This window comes from Hyaena hyaena, unplaced genomic scaffold, assembly GCF_003009895.1.
Source record: "Hyaena hyaena isolate Hyena2069 unplaced genomic scaffold, ASM300989v1 scaffold_532, whole genome shotgun sequence".
In the NCBI taxonomy this organism is placed as follows: domain Eukaryota; kingdom Metazoa; phylum Chordata; class Mammalia; order Carnivora; family Hyaenidae; genus Hyaena; species Hyaena hyaena.
The window spans coordinates 1,156,577-1,174,937 of NW_024081165.1; the positions used below are offsets into that span (position 1 = coordinate 1,156,577).

General features: G+C 36.7%; 2 protein-coding genes across 2 annotated transcripts in view; both read left to right on the top strand.

Annotated features, from left to right (window-relative positions):
• IPO11 (importin 11) overlaps positions 1-18,361 on the top strand; it is a 197,697-nt gene that overhangs the window by 143,880 nt on the left and 35,456 nt on the right. The gene's annotated exons all lie outside the window — the stretch shown is intronic.
• LRRC70 (leucine rich repeat containing 70) lies at positions 2,791-5,769 on the top strand. Its single transcript, XM_039255590.1, has 2 exons — positions 2,791-2,972; positions 3,470-5,769. The coding sequence occupies exon 2, from the start codon at positions 3,481-3,483 to the stop codon at positions 5,374-5,376; it is 1,896 nt and encodes a 631-aa protein (XP_039111521.1). The 5' UTR covers positions 2,791-2,972; positions 3,470-3,480; the 3' UTR covers positions 5,377-5,769.

Sequence of the window (18,361 nt, forward strand, 5' to 3'; positions counted from 1 at the left end):
TAATAAGAATAAATACTTTTGTCTCCTTTTGATATTTCTGGAATGGAGGACAGAAATTAATGTTCTGGTCTTATCTAGCCTGATAGTTTTTCTTGTAAATTTTATTTTGATGTCGATGGACCATTTCTCTGACTTCTTCTGAACTGTAGGGGAGGAAAAAGTTTTCCTTCACTTTCTCAGACTTCTAGCTGCATCTGAAAATTAAACTGACAGAGACAAGGTTAACAGGAGAAAAGCATACAAATTTAAGTTTTACATGTCATGGAAGCCTTCAAAAGGAAATAAAGATCCTAAGGGATTTGTTAAACCTATGTGTTTTTATGCTAGACTTGATGCAGAGTGGAAAGTTGTGTAAAGATAATGGTAGGTCACAGGGTATGAAGTAACTGTAGCAAACTGGGAAAACTTTGCAAGCCTGTTTTGTTTGGATTCTTCTGAGTCTATTTGCCCTTTGAGATAAGGATACTCCTTTTCTCTCCCCATAGTGGAGGGCACATCTCACATGAAGTTTTCATGACTTCATCCAAGGGTGAAGGACAGATGGTATGGGGTGTGGCTGGGTGTAGGGAAGGTGAGGGACAATCCATCTTGCTTCTGCCTTTTTCTCATACTCTTTCAATTTAGAGTATTCAGTATGTCAAGGTGCTGTATTTTGGGATAGGGTATCCTGAATCTCATCCTTACTCTTTAAGATGTATGACACAATTGAAAAATCCATGAGATGCACCTCATTATACTTTATGTTTCACAAAACAGACTTGAGAAATCTAGCTCTCATTCCATCTTTATCTCTAATTCATGTCATTTCTCTGTCATTTGGAATTTTTGTTGGTGGTTTTCTAATTTCTTTGTCCATGCAGTAGCAATAACAATAGCCAGCCACAAAAGATAGCTGTGAGAATTGTAAATCATTTTGATAAAAATCTGTTATTCAGTATTGTTGGGAGGATTTTTTTTTTAACCTCAATCCCGAGGGCGGGGCAGGGGGAGCTTCCTTGTCTCACAGCTTCAAAGTATCAAGAGGTGGACACAAAATGAGCAGCAGGCAAAAGTTAATTAGAGCATAAGCTCAGAAAGGAAGAAGAATGGGAAAGCTCTCTCTACAGACAGTGGGCTTTCAAAGGTGAATGCCCACAACTATAGGCAAAGGTCCTTGCTTTATAAGGTTCTCGTAGGCACCCCCCTATTCTTCCCCCTGGTTCCTTCTCAGGTTCTCCCCTCTCTGGCTGGATAACTAGGTGCTGGGTTGTCCATTCCTGAATGGCTCGATTCCATTGTGTGAGGAGTCCAGTTGGTCATATTGACCCACATATAACATAAGTTTTATGGTTTTGCTAGATATTTTTATTGTCAAATTCCTGAGGGAAACCTGAGGGGACTAGGTGGTGTCCTCTACATTGTGAAGAGGGACCTTATGCTGTAGTAAACCGCTCCCAGCATTGTTTGAAAATAAGTGTTTTTCCCCACCCAGGAACATCAGGTCCTAACCTTTCCCTCTCTGCCTATTTTATCCTATCTTTCCCTATTATAGTATATACCTCTGATTTTTATTGTCACAGAAAGTGCTGGGAATTACACCAAATATTTCACATGGAAATAATTCATATTATTTTATGAAGTAATTGTTTTGATGTGAAAGATGATCTAATATCAAAAGGGAGTTATAGTTTACAACTACGTGTATACACACACACGCACATACGTAACGTACATACATACAAGTGTATTGTCAGGGCATTAGTAATATTAATGAAAGTCAGAATTAGAAAGCCTAAGCAATGAGCTTTTTGGAAAATTAATGACTAAACAATATATAATATAAACAATTTATAGTTCTTTATATTTAGAAAATTTTTTAACGTTTGTTTATTTTTGAGAGAGAGGGTGAAAGAGTGCAAGTTAGGGAGGGGCAGAGAGAGAAGGAGACACAGAATCTGAAGCAGGCTACAGGCTGTACGCTGTTAGCACAGAGCTGGACATGGGGCTCGAACTCACAAACTGTGGACTGAACTCAAGTTGTACACTGAACTGACTGACGCCCTTATAGTTAACTCTTAAAGTTATTACCTTAAAATATTACAGTATACATAGATTTTTACTGTAAAAGATTCACACTATTTCAGATTTATATATGTAGTTGAAAAGTCATTAAAAGGCCCCTTTCAGTTTACCCAGCTTTTCTTGGCAAAAATAATCTTTGCCAGTAATTTGGTACACAACTTTATGTCATTTTTCGAGGCAAGGATATACCTTAATAGATTAAGATGCTTGTTGGTGGTATTAAATATTTTTTATACCCAAAAATCTCTTTGAAAAGTTAAAAAAGAAGAGCACAGAGGGTAGTGTAAGAATATTTGTGTTCACCATTCTAAATTGCTTATTGTTTTTGCTACCTGTTTTTTTAAGGAATGAAACAAAGTTGAAGTCTGTAGTATGTATTAAAAACAATGTAAATATTTTATGCTAAATTCTCCCAAAGTTATTTTAGTCTCTTTACATCTTATTTCACTTTTTCTATTCGTAGTTGTCTGTTGCTGATGCCTATAGTTTGTTCATTCTGAATATTTACAGTTTTCAGATTTCCTTTTTAAAAAAATAGGTATTTTTAAAATTCTGAGATGTTTAGTTATGTGCATTAGGAAAACTCAAATTAACTGCTTTCTGAAAAAAATAAGTTCCTGAGATTTCCTTTCAACAATACCTTTTGAAACACAGATAAAATTACTTCCTGTCTCTCAGTTTCCTGTATCCATGGCAACCTCTGTTTTACTCACTAACTGTGGAGGAACCCATGTGAAGAGTGGTGTTTCCTGAGCAAACTATGACTTAAAAAGACAAAAAAAAAAGGTGGAAGTGGGGAGGTCAGCTGTGCCACAGAAAGAAACGGAGCTTAGAAATGTCGCTCTTCAGATTTAGAAAGCAAACCTTTACTTGAATCAGCCGGGTGTCAATAATATGAATTTCCTGTCTTGGTAAGATTATTTATTTAAATATGAACTTTTAGCTGAAATGAAAAGTAATTTGATTTTGTGAAAAGCTGTAGTTTATTTTTGAGTTTAATTGTCCTTTTGTAATGAATTTGTATTTTCATAAATTATGTTATTTGATAGTAGGTCTTAATTTGAAAAGGGACATATTCCATCCAAGACCATTATCCCTACATCATCGTTTGTCACTTTTGTTATTGTTAATTAGAATATTTTAAATTGGCTTAGCAAACATTTTATTTTGCAATTCATTGAATTCGAATTATCATTTTATCAAGCAGTGGGTTAATGGCCTGAAGGTATTGATTCTAGAACCCACTCCAAACTCATTCTTTTATGCCATCACCATAGTAGGATTTATGATACTAAGTATTATTGGCTGACGTTAATAAAAATAAAAGAGAATACAGACTTTTAGTGTTGTAAAACTTTGATTTGGAGAACTTTTTGATGATTTAAAGTTTTACCTTCTTTTTTTATAGCCAATTCTGATATGAACAGAAAAACCAAGAACAGGGCTATGTGTGGATTACATTTTTCTCTGCCTTGCCTACGACTTTTTCTGCTTGTTACCTGTTATCTTGTATTATTTTCCCATAAAGAGATTCTTGGATGTTCGTCCGTTTGCCAGCTCTGCACTGGGAGACAAATTAACTGCCGTAACTTAGGCCTTTCAAGTATTCCTAAGAATTTTCCTGAAAGTACAGTTTTTCTGTATCTTAATGGAAACAATATATCTCATGTGAATGAGAATGATTTAACAGGACTTCATTCTCTTGTAGCATTGTATTTGGATAATTCTAGCATTGTGTATGTATATCCAAAAGCGTTTGTTAATTTGAGGCATCTGTATTTTCTATATCTAAATAATAATTTTATGAGACGCTTGGATCCTGGAATTTTTGAGGGACTTTCCAGTCTTCGTAATTTATATTTACAGTCTAATCAAATAGCTTTTATTCCAAGAGGAGTATTTAATGATTTAGTTTCAGTTCAGTACTTAAATCTACAAAGGAATCGCATCACTATCCTGGGGAGTGGTACCTTTGTTGGTATGTTTGCTCTTCGGATACTTGATTTATCAAATAATAAAATTTTGAGGATATCAGACTTAGGCTTTCAACATCTTGGAAACCTGGATTGCTTGTTTCTAGGAGGTAATAATTTAACAAGAGTACCATCAAATGCTTTTGAAGTACTTAAAAGCCTTAAAAGACTTTCTTTGTCTCATAACCACATTGAAGCCATACAGCCCTTTGCATTTAAAGGACTTGTCAACTTGGAGTATCTCCTTCTGAAAAATTCAAGAATTAAAAATGTTACTAGGGATGGGTTCAGTGGAATTAGTAATCTTAAATATTTGATTTTAAGTCATAATAATTTAGAAAATTTACATTCTGACACATTTAGCTTATTACAGAATTTAATTTACCTGAAGTTAGATAGAAACAGAATAATCAGCATTGACAATGATACGTTTGAAAACATGGGAGCGTCTTTGAAGATCCTTAATCTGTCATTTAATAATCTTACAGACTTACATCCAAAGGTCCTTAAGCCATTGGCTTCACTGACTCATCTGCAGGCAAATTCTAATCCTTGGGAATGTAACTGCAGACTCTTGGGCCTTCGGGACTGGCTAGCATCTTCAGCCGTTACGCTAAACATCTCTTGTCAGAATCCCCCATCCATGCGGGGCAGAGCGTTGCATTACCTTAAATGGACTGACTTTACAAATTGTGTTACATCTTCGACAAATGTATCCAGAGCTTGGGCTATAAAATCTCTTCATATTCATCACAAGACTACTGCGTTAATGATGGCCTGGCATAAAATAACCACAAATGGGAAACATTTGGAAAATACTGAGAGTGTTACTCTCTGGGAACGAAGTCGTACTTCACCCACCAGTAGATTCTTTCAAGAGAATACCTTTGGTAATCCGTTAGAGGCTACTGCAGTGCTTCCTGTGCAAATACAGCTTACATCTTCCGTTAACTTGAACTTGGAAAAAAACAGTGCTCTACCGATTGATGCTGCTTCTGTGTCAGAGAGAACATCTCTTATTTGTGCAAAAGAAGTTGAAAAGTTGAATGAGGCTTTTGACATTTTGCTGGCTTTTTTCATCTTAGCTTGTGTTTTAATAATTTTTTTGATCTACAAAGTTGTTCAGTTTAAACAAAAACTAAAGGCACCAGAAAACTCAGGGGAAAATAGACTTGAATACTACAGCTTTTATCAGTCAGCAAGGTATAATGTAACTGCCTCGATTTGTAACACTTCCCCAAATTCTTTAGAGCACCCTGGTTTGGAGCAGATTCGACTTAACAAACAAATTGTTCCTGAAAGTGAGGCACAGGTGATTCTCTTTGAACATTCTGCTCTATAATTCAGCTTAATATTAGCTGTAAGAAAACTTCAGTTCCATGGACAGGAATTAAACTGAAGCCTCCTTATAGAATGTAAACTTTACTTGGAAATGTAATGAGTTATATGAGCTTAGCCTTAATAAATACATGTTATTAATAACTTGTGAATACTGTATTAATTCAGCATACATCTTCTTTGATAGATGTTATATGAAATAATAATAGCTAATATTTCTGTGTACCAAGCACTATGCTAATAAATACTTCATATATCACTTTTAATCCTAGTAAAGTAGTTACATACATTTTGTAGGTAAGGAAACCTAGGGAGAGTAAGTTTAAGAAATGGTCCCAAATTGGGGAGCCTGGGTGTCTCCTTTGGTTAAGCGTCTAACTTCAGCTCAGGTCATGATCTCAGGTTTGTGAGTTTGAGTCCCATGTCAGGCTCTGTGCTGACAGCTTGGAATATGGAGCCTCCTTTGGATTCTTTGTCTCCCCACCCCCTCATTGGCCCCTGTCTGTCTCTCTGTCTCACTCTGTCTCTCTGTCAAAAATAAAGATTTTTTAAAAATGAAAAAAAGATACGGTCCCAAATTCTCACTGCTTGCGACACTTTTTAGGTCTGATTCCAGAGTCCATGCTTTTAATTCCATGCAATACTGCTGCCTAGTGCTAACTGTGAATGACATAGACATGGTTTCTTTTCTAAGTAGAGCTTGAAATCTAGAGGAGACATATGGCTTCTGTACAGGATGGTAAGTATTGCACTTGCAGGGTATTGTTGGGTATAACGTAAGTGGAGGTGAGAGATAGCTTTATGAGAAAAGTGAGAGATAGCTTTATGAGACTGGATCATGAAGGGTAAATAGAAGAGAGTTGAATAATAGTAGGTAAAGGTAACACCATATCATAGGAGGTGAAGAAAGAAAGAATACTGCTATACTGCTTTTCATGAACTAACTATATTCAGTATAGCCAGAGTTGGGACTTTTCGTAAGATTTCTGTATGTCTTTACAGTTTTGACTAGAGCACTCAAGAATAAAATTGTTGTGTTTTAGAAGGATAGTTTTAGATACAGATCCATTTTTTTCAATTGACTTTGGTTAAGGTTATGTGGCATACCAAAAAAATCTCCCCTCTCCCCTCTTCCATAACAAATGAGAAGTATAGAACTCAACTACAATTTATTTATAACATTATACTTTGAGAATACATTTAAAATTTCAGTGTCTTCAGAAATATGTATCTCACTTCTAGGAACTTAATTGGGGACTTACTCCCGATTCCCTCCTAGCATCAGAGCAGATTTACTTGGTGTTAGATTGTCCTTGAGGACTTGATTGGTATGGACCAGACACTTCAACAGGAGCAGGCAGGAAATCAAGGTCATAGGTGATGGAGTGGAAGCCTGGAGTAAAGGAAGACTGAGATGTCTCATGGGCTTCTGCAGGTGAGGGCTGCCGGTGTTGATAGCTGGAGACTAAGTGGTAGGAAGGGGCAAGGATGGACAGTGTGAGAGAATGAAGGAATTGTGCAAAATTTAGTGGTAGTTGGAAAGAGGATCTTTGGTTACCTCTTTGTTCTCCAACTTTTTTCTCTCAGTAGAGTCCTTGACTTTGTCATTCATGAAGTTCCAGGGTTATGTTGTTGATCCACTCTTCCTCAGAGCTGTGTCTTGAATCAGCAAAAGTTGGACAGATTTTTATTCTCTTTCCAATTGTCTTGCATATATTTTACTTTAGGGATGCCCTAAGTAGTAGTAGAACTTAATTATATCTCACCTACATTGATGTTAGTACATGATAAATATTTGCCCTTAGACTACCCACACCCATTTTTTAAGACTTCTGTTGATGTATAAAGCACCTAGAGGAGTAGACACTCCTGTGTAGCCACCACTCATATTAAGAAGTAGAACACTGAAGCAGGACATATATGTGAACATTTCTTGAACTTCTCAGTACATAAACACCCAAGTATTTGAGCTTGGAGATGGAGGAGGGCCCACCTCTACTTAGGGCATTTTTACTCCGTTATCTTTCCTGCATCACAACAATAATGGTAAAACATGCCCTATTTATTTTTAAGGATGGCAAAAATGGGAGAAAAAACTCTGAGGAACCTTTTACAAGGTTCTGAAAAACAGCTTTATTGTTAGGCCTTCCTACCAAATTGGTGCCATAGGCACTTACCCATGTCCTGTTGGACTTCTTGTTCCTTGTTAGAAGGATCCCACACTTTTACTTGCTTTTTGTTACCAAAGCCCTCTTTTGATCATGTAACAGTTTTCTGTTGCACATTATCTTCATTTTGGTCTGAGCTGTGTGGCATATAGCACTTCTCTGGGAATTTAACTCCAAGCCACAGATATCTTTTCTTATAACTTTAATGACAGCCCAGTTGACTTTTTTCCTATGTCTAGAAGGTGTGTGTGTGTGTATACATATATATATACATACATACATACATACACACATATATATATACACATACATCTATGTGTATGTATGTATATATACACATTCATGATTATCTTGTATAGCTTTCTTACCAACAGTGTCTCTCATTTACAGTGGGAGGTCATATCCCCAACCATATAATTCTGAAACTATATTAAATTCTTTTATATCCCTTTTTTAAAATCCAGAACTGCTCTGTCAAGTGACTCATAGAAGCATCCAAAAGAAGCATTGCTGGGGTTTTTCCGCCTGATGTCTTTCCCACACAGTTCTGTACCATCATTCATCATCTTTTTATGGAAACAGTGTTGTCATTGGATATTGTTTCTTAAAGCATCGTCTTTCTCTTGGAAATCACAGAAGGTGGCAGTTTCTCCTCATGTCATCATATGTAGATCATTACAGTTATTTCTTACTGTCTTAAAGATCATGGGCTTTTTGTTTTGCTTGTATATGTGCACTCAAAAGATTAATTCAGGAATAGTTTATAATATAAAAAGCTTTTGTAAAGATTATTGTTGGATGTAAAAAGCCAACTTTCGTTTTAAAATAAGTTAGTGAATTTCCACTAAGAATTTTTTATCCTGTTTCCTTGCCAGTATTTGTCAAGGGAACTAGATTTATTAACACTTGTTTTCCATGATCATGTAGAGAATTGCTGTGTAGAAAGGGTGTATGTTTCCATTTAAGTGACAAAAGGATTTGCAGCTAGGTCCTGGAAAATATCTAGAGAGAAAAAAGAACTAATGTTAGTGTAAAAGTCACCAGTTTCATATTCTCTAGTGTGGTAGAAATTCTGAAATAAAACTGATTAGTCAGGGCTTTCTTATTTTGCCTTTTTCTTTCAGTAAACTGCTGTTCTTCACTTAATCCTACTAAACTATTAGCAGAAAAGTAAAGAGGGTATTTTATTTAGTTGTCGCTTTCAGTGCTTAAAGTTTATTATTTTCTTAAATTACACTAACTTTATTGACCCCCTGTATTTGAGGTATAAGAATGCAAGAGTGACTTCAAATGTTAATTATTTGTGTGTGATATATAAATAATTGTGGTCTGGTTAGATCAGAGAAAAATGCTAGAATGACTGAGGTTCTGATTTATTTTTTCCTTGGGCCTCCTACTATGAAAAACTGTTAAATCATCAAATTTTGATTGTAGAACTGTTCAGGAAAAGTAACTGATAATTTTGTATTTCTGCATGCCTGTTTTCTTCCAAGATCCAAGGGGATGAAGATATGATATAAATATATCAGTCCATCACTTAACAGAGTTTGAAGCACGTGGTCCATGATGAATAGATCATTTCTCTGAAATATAGAACTATGAAATACTCAATACAAAAAAGTAATGAAAATTGGCTAGTTAGAAAGAAACTAGAGTCCTGTTCATTCAGTCCAATATTTAGGGTAACCAAATGAATATTTAAATTTCATTTGTGCCTTCAGGGATTAAAACTTTAATTTTTCAAAGACTGTTTTTTGAACCCCTGTGGTTGGGTTCATAATGCCACTAAAGCATAGAAATTATCATAAACCAGCATACTAAACACAGAAAAGATGGACTGATTTTTTTTCTTCAGTACTTAGTTTTCAAAAGCAAAGAAAAATCAGTCTGCATGAGGTTCCTGCAATTCACATATTCTATAGACACTTTCATACACCCAGAAAATGCCTTAAAATGCCATACATACCTTTAGAAAACACGAAGACAAGATTAAGAAGTATAGTTTTCAAGACGATGTACTGAAAACTATATGGAATTGTTTTAAATGGTCAAATAATATTTAGTACTATTTTTCATGCCCTCACCTGTTAAATGTTTACATATGTGTAACATCATTTATAACACACTTAACAAAACAAGTGGATGTTTAAAAAACCTGTTTTCTGTAGTATATTTGTAACTTGTGTCTATGTGAATAAATTAATGTATCTACCAAGTATGTGAAACAAGAAAAGGAAAAGTATGGCAAATAAAAAGGAAAAAAACTTTCAGGTGACTAATGTTTTATCCCCTTTGATTTTACTTTCATTCTCCTCCTTCATCCTTAATGTTAACCTTTCTTTGCATTTTCCTAAATGAATGTTTTAGAAATAGATTCCAGCATAGCCACCTCTGTTCTCTTTTCTTCTTCACGTTTAGTGTAATTAATTGTAATGTGTTATCTATAATCAGCTATCCATACTTGCAATTTCCAAAAAAAGATAAGTAAAAGTAATATTGCAAGTAAAAGTAATATTGCAGAAAGAAAATGAGGGAGGGCAGTTCTTGAGCTTTTGGGGATCGTTAATTCCCAGGACTATTTATTGAATGTTCAGATTATGCATAATGTCCTATGGGACATAGAAAAATACAACACATGGCTCTGCTTAAAGTTAACTTAAAATCTTAGGCATGAAAATTGAAAGGACCTTAGGAGAAAGTGATAGATGGCACAGGAGTTGGGTGCTAAATGAGAAGTGCAGACATTTTATGCTACTGGAAATTCCAAGGACAGAGTGCTTACTTACAGTTAGTTACAGTGGGCAGAGAAGACCCCCTGAAGGAAGTGTAAATTAAGGTGAATAGAAAGAGGAGGAAGAGCATTGTGAGGAGCAGGAAGGGAGCAAGCAGATCTGTGAGCAGCTTTTATATGCGGAAGACTAGGACTTAACTACCTAAAAGCCATGGAAGTCATACAGTATAACTTGGGAAAGGTGGGTTTATTAGAACTTTTTGAAGTTCTTGATCACACTTGAAAGTTCTTAGGTTGAGAAGGAGTGAAATTTAAGACACTGGAATAGAAAGCACCCATTTGCCTCCTTGAAGTTCTCAGTAATAAAGAAATGAACAGGATCAGTTGGATCCTATTTAATGTTAAATGAATAAAACTTCGTATCAAAATTGGGATTTTTTACTTAGGAAGCACAACTATTCTAATGGTATCAGTGCAAAATTAGTTAACTTAAAAATGCTAAGATCTTAAATGATGGGAGTGATCAGGACTTTGGGGGAGAGTGATAATTTGTCCCTGCTTCTTTAGCACGGTTCTGGTTACAGGATGCTCTTAATGCCACTTAATAAATCAGAAATACCTATAAATGAAGAAAGACACTGAGGATATCATAATTTGATTTAGAAAAAAAATAAGGGAGGTGCACCTGAGTGGTCAGTTAAACGTCTTGATTTCAGCTCAAGTTATGATTTCACGGTTCATGAGTTCGAGCCCCACATTGGGCTCCAAGCTGATAGAGGGGAGCCTACTTGGGATTCTCTCTCACTCCTTCCTCCTCTCCCTCTGCTCCTCTCCTGCATACACATGCACTTTCTCTCAAAATAAATAAACATTAAAAAAAAAATCTCATTTGTTGCTTCATTTCTTTGTCCTCCCTGCAAACTTTTAGTCCATAGTGAACTCTTGCACTTACAGCACAGCTTTTCTTAGTCTTTCCTCTGAATTAGAGAACAGATAACATTCAGATGTGCAACACATGCATTGCTCTCTGTGCATTCAAAGTTATCTGCTTCCTTTAAAGATAAAAGTTTCCTTTAGTTTTTAAGTTTCTTCAAGTGGCCATCTTCTCCTCCCTCCCCCCAAGATCAAAAGCCTTTTTTTTTTTAAGCTTAATTCCAGTTATAACATACATTGTCATATAGGCTCCAGTGTATAGTATAATATTCAACAATTGTATACATTACTCAGTGCTCATCGTGATAACGTACTCTAATCCCCTTCATGTATATCACCCATCCACCCACCTACCTCCCCTCTGGTAACCACCAGTTTGTTCTCTAATTAAGAATCTGGCATTTGGTTTCTTTTATTTTTTCCTTTGTTCTGTTTTGTTTCTTAAATTTCTTAAATCATCTGGTATTTGTCTTTCTCTGATTTCACTGCATTATATTCTGTAGATCCATCTATGTTGTTGTAAGTGGCAAAATTTCATTCCTCAGTAATAGTCATTTGTGTATAAATGCCACATCTTTATCCATTCATCTGTGGATGGACTCTTGGGCTGCCTCCATAATTTGGCCATTGTAAATACTGCTACCATCGACATTTGAGTGCGTGTCATTTTGAATTAGTGTTTCACATTCTTTGGGTAGATAGACCATGGTGGAATTACTGAGTCACATGGTAATTCTATTTTTAATTTTTTGAGGTAGGTCTAGACTGTTTGCCGCATGGCTCTACCAGTTTGCATTCCTGTGAACAGTGCACAAGAGTTCCTTCTTCTCCACATTCTCACTAATACTTGTTGTTTCATGTGTTTTTTTATAGCCATTCTGACAGGCATGACATGATATCATTATGGTTGTGATTTGCATTTCCTTGATGATTGCTGATGATCATTTCATGTTATCCGTTAGCCATCTGTATGTCTTTGGAGAAATGTCTGTTCATGTCTTCTGCCCGTTTTTAATTGCATTGTTTTTTGGGTGTTGAGTTATAGAAGTTCTTCAAATATTTTTTATACTAACTATTGGATATGTTATTTGCAAATATCTTCTCCCATTGAGTAAGTTGCCTTTTAGTTTTGTTGATTATTTCTTTCATGATGCAGAAACTTTTTATTTTGATATAATCCCACTAGTTTCTTTTTGCTTTTACTTCCCTTGTCTCAGGAGACCTATCTAGAAAAATGTTGCTATGGTTGAGGTCAGGGATATTACTGCCTGTGCTCTCTTCTCAGATTTTTATGATTTTAGGTCCTTAATCTATTTTGAGTTTATCTTTGTGCATGGTGTGAGAGAGTGGCCTGATTTTATTCTTTTGCATGTAGTTGTCCGATTTTCCCAATTCCAGTTTTTGAGGAGGCTGTTTCTTTCACGTTGCGTATTCTTGGAGGTGGCCACTTTTTTTCATCTTCAGAGCTTATTATGATATCTAACACCTTTTAGGAACTCATAAAATGCTGACTAAAATTAATGAACTTAACCCTGGTGACCTATTCACCAGGAAGAGTTGGCTAGGGTAATAGGACACTTACACTAGTCCTTTTATTTATTTATTTATTTTTTGAAAATGGTATCTTGGTATAAGCCTACCTTTAATTTATTAATACTCACTGAGCCAATCTTTTGAAATCTGCCCTAGCGATAATAGTAACATGTCAAGTTTTGGCTGGAGTCAGTTTTTAATTTTTTTAAATGTCTTAAGTGCTTTTTCTGCTGTTTTGCTGTGCTGCGTAAGCTGTATATAGAATAGCATGGAGTTTAGCTATCCTTTGCAAGAATCTACATCGTTGCAGTTAATGTGACATTTGGAATGTCACACTTTTTGGTAAACACAGGTTTGCAAGGTAAAGAACAGGGTGAGATCTAAAATTACATGGTGAGGCACCTGAGTGGCTCACTTTCAGACTTTTGATTTTGGCTTACGTCACAACCTCATGGTTCATGACTTAGAGCCCCGCCTCAGGCTTTGTGCTCACAGCAGATCCTCTGTCTGTCTATCTCTGTGCCTCCCCGATTCACTCTCTTTCCCTCTGTCTCAAAAATAAGTAAATTTTAAAAATAAACTTATATGGTTCACTCTGGCTACCTTGACTTCTTCCATATTATATGCCAGGTTTGTCACTACATTTGAATGATAGGCACAAAGAAGACATTAGACAATGACACACTGAGAAAAATACTTACAAAGTGCTAAATATAACTCAGTGTGTAGCTCACAGGAAAGAAGAAAATGGACTTTTTCTTTGGGGGACAAAAAACCCTAATTGTTGGCTTGTGTTAGAGAGGTTATAGATATAAGATTAAGTAAGTACGATGCCTTTTTCTCCTTTCTTTTCCTCCTTCAAACCAATTTTTCTTTCATTCCTGGTTTATAGCTCTCATTTGATTTGTTTCCATTTTAAATGTCTAATCACATTAAAAAAATTTTTTTTTCCTGATGTTTATTCTTGAGAGAGAGAGTGGGAGGCACAGAATCCGAAGCAGTCTGCAGGCTTTGAACTGTCAGCACAGAGCCCGACGTGGGGCTCGAAGTCAAGAACTGTGAGATCATGACCTGAGTCAAAGCCAGACACTTAACCGACTAAGCCACCTAGGTGCCCCAAATGTCTAATCGCATTATAAAGTATTCAATTCAGAAAGATTTTCTAGTATGGAAAAACAAGATTGATTCTTAATTTGTAAATGACAAGGGCTGAGAAAGTATGTGTGAGTAAAAAGTGAAGTGAAGTGACTATTTGATGAGTATTCAAAGTAAATAAAAATACTGTAGGTAAAAGAAATCTTATTTTAATTTTTTAATTTTTTTAATGTCATTTTTGAGAGAGAGAGAGAGAGAGAGAGAGAGAGAGAGCAAGCATGAGCAGTGGAGGGGCAGAGAGAGGGAGGAACAGAATGTGAAGCAGAATCTGTGCTGACCGCCCAGAGCCTGACTCAGGGCTCGAACCCACAAACCGCCCACAAACCGCAAGATCATGACCCGAGCTGAAGTTGGATGCTTCACCAACTGAACCACCCAAATCCCCCAAGAAATATGTTTTAAAAAGGCTTCATTTTAACATGTTCCGTTTACACATTTGGAGGTCATGTTTTTATAATAGCTTACAAAAGGAGAAAAAAATTGTAACTTCTTCATGCTTATTTTCTTGAAATAAATATGTGTTCTGCATGCCAGTAAGTACAAGCCTCTTTTGGCCCTGTTATCCCTGATATTTGGTGGTAATTTTCTCAAACTGCCTCAATGAGTGGTAATTGCGATGCTGTGTGTGTGTGTGTGTGTGGTGTGTGTGTGTGTGTGTGTGTGTCTGTCTTTTAACTTGAATACTTTGAAAAGAATTCCTGTGTAAAAGAAATTCTTTTCCTGACGTCAAAACATGGCATGGATACTCTCACTTCCATTTTTCAGTCCTTCTCCTTTTTTTCTTTTTTCTTTTTTTTAATATTTATTTATTTTTGAGTGGGGGTGTAGGAGAGAGACAAGGGGACAGAGGATATGATGGTCTATACACTGACAGCAGAGATTTCCTTTTTGAGAGTCCTCTCTTCTCATTCAGAGTGAGCCCATGTACCTCTCTACTCTGGGCTGTAGTCATTTTTCTCTTTTCTGAACTTGTAGCCTCTGGTCACCTCCTCTTGGCACTGAATAGGTACTCCACTGCAAGTATGGTTTTCCTGGTCTTCTGGAATTTTTTTTTTAGTGTTTTATTTATTTCTAGGAGAGAGAGAGAGACAGCATGAGCAGGGGAAGGTCAGAGAGAGAGGGAGTCACAGACTGAAGCAGGCTCCAGGCTCTGAGCTGGCAGTCAGCACAGAGCCCGATGCGGGGCTCGAACCCACGAACCGCGAGATCATGACCTAAGTGAAAGTCGGACGCTTGACCGACTAAGCTACCCGGGCGCCCCTGGTCTTCTGGAATTTAATCCCTCTCCCATTCCTGAGTCTCTGCCTCTTATGTCCTTTTCATGCAGAATGAGTCACAATCCAGGGGGAAAAAAAGGGACTACTCGTTGACTACCCGTTGACTGAGGTTGCCTCACTTCCCTTGCCCCTACTAGATGGTCACCCGGTAGAGCTGGAAATCCAGCTGGAGGCAGGGGAGGGAACAAGGAGGGTGAAGCCCACTGATCACAACACTGACTTCTCCTCTAAGCCTTAATAAGCTTGTACAAGCTGAGCAGAGTTTGGGCCTGTACCTTCTGACCTCTGTCCAGTCTGCTTCTATGAGTTTCATTTTCCATTCTTTTTTCTAATTTTCTTAATACTTCTTTATCTCAGTCATTGACTGTTTCTAGCTCTTGGCTTTGCTTACATCTTAGGTTCCTGAACTCTGTAAATTTCTCGCAGAACTTTTCAAACTTCATTTTGGTTCTATCGGTGTGATCTAAACAAACTCAACGTTCATGCGAAAGAGGTGAAGCGATGCCTTTTGGCAAGAATTGTATAGTCAAAAGTTTACCCTAAGCATACAGCAGTCTGATTATCAGCCTTGAAGGCTCTGCCCGCAGCCTTGAATGCTCTAGTGTAGTGAATGTGCATGTCTGCAGAGGCTCAGTACTCTAGAACGACATGGTTTATTCAGTATATTGCTGATTACTTTTTTCCTAATTATGACAGAGATAGAACTTCTACCTTCTTCTCAGAAACTTGTGCTTGTGCTGTTAACATCATCACTAATCAATCTGATAATTTGTAGTGAAACCTACAGCCCTATGAGCTGGTTGTCAAATACATACCTTTTTTTCTTCTTTGTTCTACATCCCCTGCCTCTTACGTAACCTTCACCTCCCAGTAGATCATGTTCACATTAAGATTGCCAGATATCTGTTAGGAAAATTCATGTTCAGTCTCTTGAGAAAATACACAGTACTCAGAATTCTGTTTCATTTTCTTCCATAATTACCAGTTTTCCTAGAAGGTGTTGGGGTTGATACTTGTAGGTAATATGAATAGAGAAGGCAGCTGCCTGCATGGATTGTCCCTAAATAATACTGACATAAAGGCCTGGTCAACAGGCTTGGAAGCTGTAGTCTGGAGGATTTTTGTCGTTTTCAACTAATCATCATTGGTTGTTGATAGCTTTCCGGAATGCTCCTGTGTTAACAAGGAATCTCAGAAACTGCCTGCTTTATCAGCATGCTCTGTTGCATCAGGGCTGATTTATTCTGCAGTGGGAAGTGAAAATGTTCTGTATTCCCTCCATGTATCTGCCGTCCTTGAGTTCAGCCTTCGTTTTATAGACAAGGAGACCAGTACTGAGAGAAATGAGTTCCCTTCAGTCAGATCACACAATTAGTGGGTGAACCTTTAGGCACAATTTTCTAGTTTTGTTCCCCCCCCCCCCTTGGGGTTGTCCCCTGAACTGAATAAGGTAAATTGTCTGTGTCTTGAAAGATTGTTTTAGTTTTTATATAAAGGAAATACAGTGACTTAAAAAATATATATAGTCTTGCAGTACGGTGTTATATGCACATTAAAATGTATTAGAATGATACCAGCTAGTTATTATTTTGCCTGGCTGCTGACTTAATTGTCTAAAATCTGATCCCATTTGAATATACAGACAAAACACTTGACTTTACAAAGGTGGGAACGTGACCCAAAATGTGGTTACTTGGGATCTGCTTTACTGAACATTTAAAAAATTAATCATTCATGTTAATGCAGAATGAAAAACATGGCATGTCTCTTGTAGGAATGATACTAGAATTTTCCTAGAGATAAGAGAATTTATTCAGTTAGTTTTAAATTCAAATAGTATATTTTAGTGTTTCGCTGGATGGTTATGTACTTCCACCTTTTAAAAGTCGGATTCATTAGGGACTGCTAGGTGGCTCAGTCAGTTTAGCATCTGACTTTGGCTCAGGTCATATCTCACACTGATGAGTTCCAGCTCTGTGTTGGGCTCTGTGCTAACAGCTCAGAGCCTGGAGCCTGGTTCGGATTCTCTGTTTCCCTCTCTGTCTCTGCCCCTCCTCTGCTCATGCTCTCTATCCCCTTCAAAATAAATAAACATTAAAAAAAATTAAAAGTCAGATTCATTAAAGTATAGTTACATATTGGGCACGGCTGGCACATTTGGTTGGGTGTCTGACTCTTGATTTTGGCTCAGGTTGTGGTCTCATGGGTTGTGAGATCAAGCTCATGGGTCTGTTGGGCTCTGTGCTATGCTTGCTCACGCTCTCCCTTTCAAAAAAAAAAAAATAAAAGTTAAAAAAAAAAAGTATAAAAGAGTAGAACTCCTTTAAGCATAAAGTGTTCACAGATGTGCACGGTGTATAACCAGTACCACACACACTCTAGAGCACTCCCATCACCCCCATAATTTCCCTTGTGTCTCTTTGTCTAGCAGCCACTGAACAAATAATTTTGCCTTTCCAGAAAGTCGCATAAAAGGAGTCCTACAATGTGTAGCATTTTGAGCCTTTTACTTCTTTTAGCATAATGTTTTTGAGATTTATCCAAGTTGTTGCATGTATCTTTACGTCATTTTTATTGCTGACCACTATTTTGTTGAATAAATGTCCCACAGTATGTTTATCCATTCACTAGTTGATGGATATTTGGGTCCTTTGCAGTTGTGAATTATTATGAAGAAAGCTACGATAAATGTTTACATACAGATCTGAAGGGACTTGTTTCAGTCTTGCGTAAATACATAGATGTGGATTACTGTTTAGCGTGGAGTGGGCTAACTTTATAAAAACCACCTATGTGTTTTCTAAAACGGATACCGTTTTTTATTCTTGCCAGCATTGTATGTATGAGAGGTCCTGTTGTTTTTCATCCGTGTCAGCACTTGGTATTGTCACTATCTTAATGTAACTTTTAATCCAAAATGTCTTTGCGGTTTTAATTTGCATTTCTCTGATGCCTTATAACATTGAATGTATTTTCAATGTTATTATATTGAAATATATTGAAATATTTATATTTCAATGTCTTTATATTTTTAGTGAAGAGTCTGCCAAAGGTTTTGCCAATTTTTAAATAGAGTGGTCTTCTTCTTGAACTTATAGAGTTCTTTATATGTTCTGCATTCAAGTCCTTTATCATATGTATGTTTTACAAATACTTTTCCCAGTCTACGATTTGTCTTTTCTTTTTCCTGTG

What these genes read in the sequence shown, in the direction of transcription:
- LRRC70 (XM_039255590.1), top strand. Translation starts at nt 3,481, where the DNA reads ATGAACAGAAAAACCAAGAACAGGGCTATGTGTGGATTACATTTTTCT.